Source organism: Orbicella faveolata, unplaced genomic scaffold (assembly GCF_042242905.1).
Source record: "Orbicella faveolata isolate gen_17 unplaced genomic scaffold, um_ofav_v1 contig_25, whole genome shotgun sequence".
Lineage (NCBI taxonomy): Eukaryota > Metazoa > Cnidaria > Anthozoa > Scleractinia > Merulinidae > Orbicella > Orbicella faveolata.
In genome coordinates, this window is record NW_028301553.1 from 26,657,293 (window position 1) to 26,666,199 (window position 8,907).

At 37.4% G+C, this 8,907-nt stretch overlaps 1 protein-coding gene across 1 annotated transcript; it reads right to left on the minus strand.

Moving 5' to 3' along the window:
- Positions 1-1,339: 1,339 nt before the first annotated feature.
- On the minus strand, positions 1,340-8,188 carry LOC110043747 (uncharacterized). The gene is made up of 8 exons (XM_020749245.2): positions 8,097-8,188; positions 6,130-6,703; positions 5,581-5,675; positions 4,865-5,024; positions 4,043-4,106; positions 3,074-3,330; positions 2,291-2,462; positions 1,340-2,159 (listed from the first exon to the last, which is right to left on the minus strand). Exons 2-8 carry the CDS (start codon positions 6,700-6,702, stop codon positions 2,020-2,022), a joined length of 1,461 nt encoding a protein of 486 aa, XP_020604904.2. The 5' UTR covers position 6,703; positions 8,097-8,188; the 3' UTR covers positions 1,340-2,019.
- Positions 8,189-8,907: the final 719 nt, after the last annotated feature.

The following is an 8,907-nucleotide window of genomic DNA, read 5'->3' on the forward strand; positions in this document are numbered from 1 at the left end:
GACGTTCTCGTTGCCGTTGCCGTCGTGGTTTGCTTAAGGTACTTAATATAAGGGATCTTACGCAAAACACGACGGCAACGGCAACGAGAACGTCACCAAACAAAAGATTTAATGAGCAGAACAATATCTGTGAACGTGCGTTATAATTCTTGGCACATTTCTTTGCCGTCCTCTGCCAAACAACAACGTGAAATGACCAAATTCTGCGTTGTCTGGAGAACGTGGACCACAACGGCTAATTTTTCGTATATCTATTTGGAACTGAACGCATTCGTGGCATATTCAACAAGGGCAAGTTTTAATACCGTCAGACACACTGGATAGTTCCAAATAAATACGAAATTCCAAAGTAAAATAGAAACACATTTTTTTTTACTAGGCGTCGCCCTTGCCGTCGCCGTCGTATATGCGTAAGGTACGGTGGCTTAGAAGGGTCATCGAAAGTATCTCTTTTTTTTTTTTGTTTCGACACTTAATAACTGTCGATCGACACTTATAACTGTTGAAAAGGATAACTGTCGATCGACACTTATAACTGTCGATCGACACTTATAACTGTCCATCGACACATGTAACTGTCATCGCCACCTATAACTGTCCATCGACACTTATAACTAGCGATCGACAGTAATATCCTTTTCGACAGTTATATTTACCGACAGTTATAACTATATGATAGACAGTTATAATTGTCGATAGACTCTTATAACTGTCAAATAGCAAAAAAGAATAGGTAATTTCGATGGCCCTTCAAAGCCACCGTAGTAAGGTCCCTATAACCTGCCTGCAGACGACTACTATTTCCTTGAAAACAAAGTTGATGAACAAAAAAAATATAAATAAATAAATAAAAATAAATAAATAAATAAATAAATAAATAAACAAACTAACATATTCCCGGTCTCACTGTCATAAACAAAAGAGTAAACGTCTGTACGCAAGCATGGGCTTTGATGAGGTTCGAACTTTTAGTTTGAGATGCAGTCGTTCCATTTTACTACGTCAAGTCATGTCTCGATTGAGCAAATCTGATAACAGATGATGTAGCAAGAAAGACAAAACTTACAATTATGAATATAAACATCTTTCGGTTATCATATTGGGTAGCAAATTTCAGCATATGTGGTCTGAGTCAGGGCTGCGCCAGTGCTTAGAAACTAAGCTAGCTCGTCGACAGCATGCTCTGGTTACATATACTGAAAGAAATTATTTTTTTATACAGCGGAGGCGAGTTGTGAAAGAAGCAGTCATCGACCGGATTTGCGACTATTAACATCCTCCAAATCTTTGGAAAGTAAAATATGTCGCAACAAATTTTGAAAGAATTTGAAAGGCAACCTTCAAAAGCAGCTTTTTTTATTTTGATTATTTTCTTTTTAAACTGTAGTCCAGACATACACTGATTGTTTAAATACTTACTAGCGAGTTTAAACATTCTGTTTCTGAGAAATGCTGTGCACCAGTAATTCTAGCAACTTGCGACAATACTTTACGGTAAAACCCTGTTCTTACAACGACATGAAGCACAGAAAACGTTCTGCTAAGTCTCAGAACTTACTGAAAAGATCTTAAATGAAAACGAAGCTCTGCAGGAACGGGGTTATTATTACAAAAAGTTAAGCCTTTGCTTGTAGCTAAATCTAAACAGCCTTTTGTAACAAATACACCTTATTCCAAAATGGCCGCCATTTTAGAATTCTTTTGTTTACTTGCAAATTAGCCCTTGTTACCTCGTTGTTAAACTCGAAATTCAAAAGAATATTTTCCCTTAAATGAGGCAACAAGGGCTAATTTGCAAGTAAACAAAAGAATACTAAAATTGCGGCCATTTTGGAATAAGGTGTATACTAAGAAACCGTTTGCTGTTGAAAACGGTTAGTTCCGAAAGATCACACATTTACAATCCATTAAACAGTAAAGTGGTAACATTTGGAAGACGACAAACAATTGAAGCATCGAAATGATAAAATGAAACTTTCAAGTCACCAAGTTTGAATTCTTACATCTCACTACCATAAATTATTGATGGTATTTTAATCTTGAAACTTGGAGTTCCAGTTTGTCGAACTGTTCTTGGGTTTGTCGAAGGAGCTGTCTTGCCACTTTAATGTCGTCATTGATTGTATCTGATGTCATTCCTTCATTAACTGCCGCAACTCCTAACGAGAAAGATTGAAAAAAGTTGTTTTTTATTAGACTGGACTCTCAGTCGCACATGTGAGTAGGGAGAGAACGGAAGTCATTTTCCCTTGATTTGAGCTGCACACCACATTATAATTATGATGCTCACCTAATACTTTCGTTCGTTGGGCCCTTCTCTTCTGTCTAAATAGGATGTTCGATAATGTTCCAATCAGCAGCAATCCAGCCAATACCCCAAGCGAAATGTACAAGAACATTTTTATAAAGGGAGAGGACTCGTCAAACAGGTTGACGTTTTTGGAAGGCTTCAGCTTAGTAAGCTAAAGGAGAAAAGGAAAACAAGAAAACCACCGCATAAATAACAGAGCCGCCTAGAGATAAATATCGCTTTGAAAGGAGATTTAGGAAAGTCATCAATACTTAGTACTTATTAACTGAGTCAGGTCTTAACGAACGAACGCTCAAGGTTAAAATAAGTTGTTTATTATATGGCTATTTGCTTTGTTTTTGCAGGTCGGTAATTGGCCCGGGGGCATTACGGAAGAGTAATGCCCTAGAATTGGTCAATCAGAGAGCGCGTTATATCGGCTACAAACACAAGCCATACAATAATTTTGCTTACTGACTCGCTATCAATTACTGCAAAGGGCACTCAAATTTTATAAGCAATACTTCGCATAGGACTATAAAATTCCGCAACTCTTCTGTTTGCACCATTGTGGTTATTCACTATCCAGTAAACACATGTCCTCTTAGAGAGCTGTTGGTTTTTTCCAGTTCTAGTAAAGATCGATATATGGTTCGTTGCAGTGCAGGTTAACTGCACTGTGCGATTGCGTTGTGTAAATCAGGGGAAATCTGAGAAGGAGAACCATATTATAGGTCACCTAAGACCTTAATTAATGTTCAATTTTATAACTTGAAACGTTACCTTATACGTAGCAGTTATGGTTTGAACCGAACTCCAAATACTTGCACGGTGATAATTCAATAAACACTCTGCAAGATCCTCTCTATTTCTGTTAAAGAGAATTCCAACGTCTCTTTGAAGCTCTAACTTTTTGACTGTGTGAAGCGATTGCAGTTGGTTTCTTGACTGGTAATAGGAAGCTGCATAATGATCCAATAACATCCCATCGACCTGTTTTGATTTGACAGCCTGAATCATGTCGTCGATTCTGTGGTACACTAAATAAAGAGGAAGATATATGGACAGTGTTTAAAACACCGAGCTGAAATGTGTCTGAAATCCAAAAAAAGAGAAATATGTTGGCTCCTTCGACTGACATTTACAAAACAAGCACCGGGGTGCTACATATACTCTTTTTAAAATAAGGAGATTGTTTTTCCGGTCCAGGCCGAATATTCTTATTTTCTGACGATTTGAGGCTGAAGATATTCTTGAGCATATTCTTAGATTATAGCGTATGATATTTCCGGTCCGTTTTATTGACTTTGGCGTAATTTTGGAGCCAGACTGCAAGCAATAAAGCCTTATCGATGACACACATATCTTCTTGGAGAATATTTATATTAGAGTCGAACTTACGGCTAGTGCTGTTTTTTGTTTTATTTTGGGTAGTTTTGCTGTTAGGGAAAAAAATATTTTTTACGGCATAGTTAAAAACATATAACCGTATAGTATTGCATTTGTAAATTTTCAACACCATGTTCATGGGTTCCTATCAACACACAAAGTTTTTTTTTTTTTCTTTTCAAAATTTCAGCCTCAGGTTTTTTCTTAAAATAATTATTCTAAAAATTTTGCAAATCTGAGCCTTGACATTCTATAAAATATATTCCTATAGAAAAACAATAACAAAAAAGAGTGTATAAGAACTTCTATTTTTGATCCTATTTTTTTTATCTTCTTTTGCAAGTCCTTGTACTCATACTTAACCTGTGGGACTAGCATCTTCTTCAAGTGCATGTTGGTACTCTGTTCCATTGCCTAACACTGCAACCTAATGGGAATTCCCACAGGAATATTTCTATGAGAATAAATACTAAAAAATGCAATAAGTTTAATGCAGACATATATAGGATACTTACAACATTGTCATTTTAAACGATTAAAATTGTTAATAGATTACATAAATCGCCTACAAAAAGCAGAACAAGAAGACACACACAAACGTTCGCCCTCTAGCATCCTGGTCAAAGTTATTCCATTCACACATAAAACCAACATTTTGTGAGCGATATTTAACGTTGTTAAAGTACAATTTATTTTTCTCTACCTTGATGATCAGAACTCGCTATTCCTTGTGAACACAATTCCATTCTTGAATGGCCCGTTTTCACACTAGAGACGGATAATCCGTCTACGACGGGTTATCCGTTCATTACAGATAATTCGTCTTAGTGTGAAAACGGAACGGTGCTCATTTTAGACGGATAATCCGTTTATTTTTATCCGTCCGATTATCCGTCTATGTAGATCGGGATAATCGAAAGGATATAAATAGACGGATAATCCGTCCAGACGGATTATCCGTCTCTAGTGTGAAAACGGCCAATGTACCGGGTCATAATTGAAAGCATTCATGAGGTACAAACGTCCAAGGCCAACATTTCCTTAATTTAAACAATAGAGATCTGAGATGTTCGAAATCTGGCCGATAGTTCGTGCACAATTGGCTCTCGAGCTACATTTCTGTACACACAGAAAAAGGACAAAACTGAAATCAAATTGCAAGTTGGCACAATTGGATAGACCCACCTTTAAACCAACGAGGCTACTTGGTTCCAGTTGTAAAGAGAGAGCGGTCAGAGCGGAGGTAATGTTCGCTGTAAAAATCGCCATGATAATGAGGCCTAACAGGATCCAGATGATGGAAAAAACTCGAGCTACGACAGACTTTGGAGATTTGTCGCCATACCTGATGCATCAGTAAGCAATCAGTGAATAATTTATACAGTACAAGTTAGCGAAACCATGACGAAAGCACAAATAGTATTTTAAAATTACTTGTACAAGTGCAGACATTTATTTTGTTAGTAATAGTTAATGATCTAGGTCTATTTTCCCTATACTTAGCGGGGAATAAAATAAAGCAGAGAGCTTTTGTCGAAATGAACGCTGTGTAAACTGAGCTATAAGCAGTGAATAGGTCGCTGGATGTCCAGCCACTCGGCTTGATTGATTCAATGATGATATGTTGCACAGCGCTCGAAGTGGCAGGATTTGAACGAATACAGGACCGACCAAAGAACTCAAGCAACCAAATTCTGTGTCAATCAAAAGATTAAAAGTACTGTTGTTCATAGTTTGTAATGGTCCATCTTTTTAAGTGGCGGATCCCAAGCCTTTAAGTTTAACCATCTCAATGATGTTAAGAAACCACCCCTCAATGAGCTGATCTATGACGTACAGTTACTAAGATAATGCTGACTTCATTAAAAGATAGCAATACGGTGAGCAAAAGGTTTTCCTACCCTACTGTGGTCATAGAAATGAAGGACCACCAGAATCCATCCCAAGAGCCTCTGATAAATGAACGAGGAAACTCTTCACTATTCCAATACGTGTCCTGTTTGTGTCAATTAAAGCAATTTACTGTCATGTGTTCTTGCACAGATGAAGTTTTAATACTGACCACTGATAAAGGGTGGTAACACAGGTGGAAGCGTGGTGGATTGGTTAAAGACCGGACACACGGTGTAACATTGCGCGCAATATTACCCGTGATGGCTAAACTGCACTGTGTATACCCCCCCCCCCGACAAAAATAATACTAATAAAAAAAGGGTCGCATACAATGTTGCAGGCGTAAAATCTTGTTCTTTTTTCCCAACTAGAATAACAGTCCTCCTGGACAGCACAGACTTTCCACACAGACGTTTAGTCATGTTTTACATGCAATGAAATAGAGTCTGACGGCTACTTTGGAAGGGAACGTGCAATCCTACCTAAGCACCACTTGCAAATATCAAAACATATAATGCATCTTCTTGGCGCAATGAAGTATTTCAAACAAACCTTACCAGCGCCCACATAATGACTCCAGCAATCGCGGTGAGGATCAGAGTAACTGCGAGCAGTGGCCAAGATTTCAGAACGGCGTTCAAAACAATGTTGAGCCCTTTCGTCTCGTCCTCTGTTGTGATAAAATCAGTCCCAGGGTAATCAACGAGTTTTAGAAAGGGGAATTCAATGTACCGTCGGTTTATCGGCTCGAATACAGGAATAGCAAGATGGACTTTGTTTTGCCTCAGCATCTCGATCATGCCAAATTCGCTGTCAGCACGATTTGTTTTTGGGATGTATATTTTATGGATAGCACTGCCGCAGTCATAAGATATGTACCGAAAGAGTGCCTCTCGAATCATTCCATGGACACTGTTGTCTAATGATCCATTGGGAGGTAATGTTGCGTATGGAGGTCTCTCGAGCCAGGCAGTAAACAAATTTAAATAGCGGTACTTTTTTTCCTCCTCGCCTTCTTCTCCATCGCCAGATGTGGATGAGTCATCATTCGCCAAAATAACTTGGGACTGAACAGCAGCAAGTGTAATGAGAACAACCGACGACACTGTAAACCATTTACCCATCATCATTCTAAAGGACAAAACATGTTTAAGGTTTTAATTAACAGCGAATATTTAGTTCGTTTCAGGAAGAGTCGAAATAAAAACTATAATGTTAGGGTACGTATTTTTATGTGCAGCTGTCCTGCCTCGGACCAGAAATCGTTGAGATATACCTACCTAATGTTAAAGAATATTGTAGCATCCTAATTGGTGGAATTAACGTTGCGAAAAGAATCATTCAGCAACAAAAATAGTATCTTAGTTATGTTACCTTGGTAACCATACACCTGTCGTTGATATTCATTGTGATAATTGCTTGAATTATGCTCTTTCAAATAAAGGTGTAAAGGATAAAACAAAAACGGGATTTTCAAAGAATGACGAAAATTCATACTCGTTTAATCGCTGATACATGTTCAATTTCATTGACGTTTCTGCTCTCATGGAGTTCCAACCTATCAAATTTTTAATGTGAATCGACGGGAGATTTTCACATTGAGATAGATCTATTGACGACTCTGATGACTTTGTTTTATTTCAGCTCTGTGGTCCAGCGATGGACCAAACATTCAGGTCTAAATAATGACAAGAATGACACTTAATGTGCTAATGACATAGCGGAAAGTGGGAACCCGCATCAATTGCAGAAACTTAATACAAATGGAAAATATCCGAGTAACACCTGTTTACAGCGCCAGATGACTGGCTATAGTTCTATTAACTATGTTTTCACGCTATGATACGTCAAACAAAAGCTAGATAGAAATAGCTTGTTCGTTACGGCACAGTCCGTTCATGAAATGCCGCAATTGCAAAAAAAGAATGTTAAACCGGTATGAAATTCCCCATAAGCGCTATCAAATTACATCTTCTTCGTAAGAAATTGATAGGCCGATCACCATGGGATTTTCAAACAAACAGATATTACAGGCTCTGATGTCAGGCGAATAAAGTAACAACAAAAATCATTGGAAGAAAGAGTACCAGCTTTACTCAGCCCCTCTGTAGCTAATCATTTTCTCAGCATGGCTTACGATTTAATGTTTCCGTTTTCCAAAACTGTTTTATTTTTTTTTTCTAGGGACAAAATGGCTAAACTCACCAGATATACCTAGATTAAGGTGGCTATTATTAGAAGATAATAATGCAAAACTCTTTCAACTCCATTAAAAGTATATTTTTTCGCAAGTTAATACTCATAGTCGTTAAATCGTCGCATGCTAATAAGAAGTAACTTAAGTTTTATGCAGTCAAATTTGATCTACTGATAACTTGGAGCTGACGAAACCGAGGTACCTAAATTGTCTATCTCACAGAGAACTTGACTATGGTACTCTCTTGTTTCAAACGAATTAAAATATGAAATACGTTATAGAATGAGTCGAATAAGAATTAAAATTGTGAACTTAAAATATCCATACCTTAATTGTTGGAGCTGACAGCAGTCACTGGTTCGTACTTGTGTTTTATGAACACCTAAAATTAAAATGTGAGTATGAGGTGTGGTAAAACCAATTTGGCAGCGTCATAACAACTCTTGAAAGATGCATTAACATATTATACTTCTGCATTTTAATCAGTAATCATTATCGGCAAAAGAAACCTATTTATTTCCGATGAATAGCGGCTGATATATAAATGAAATGATCTAAGACATCAGGCTTGCAGGCTTGTTGTTGTGCTTAATGTTGTATTAAAAAGTTTCATTGCCTTGCTTTCTGTCCTTCTGATCTTCTTTACCGCTTTTGTATATTCCTGATCACTAACTAAGCTTTTATCGATTGCAGTCATTTCGGATGCCAGTCGATGAATGTTGCTAATTATCAGCACGAGTGAGTTAATATATTGCTTTTTCGGCAGAGTTAGTATTAACGATTCTTTATGCATTACGTCCATTAAGGTGGCTCACTAGAGTATTTATGAACACACTCTCTATAGAGCGCGAGTTAGAAAAGGAAACTTCAAGTCAAAGTCAAGGTTGTTCAGACGGTTTTGCCAATATTCTGTAATTTGTCATTCTTCTAAATATATTAGATTAGCTCTGACAGATTTTAACAAAAATATGGCATTTTATAGGAATTGTATCTGGTTACAACTGAGCCAGATTTTACTGAAAAAATTCACCGAAGGAAACGCGAGAAAATTCACTGTCAGTTTTGCTTTTTGTGCTCATGTTGACGTCATAAAAATCGAAATATACTGAAGTTTTCCTTGAGCGCGCGCAGATTACTT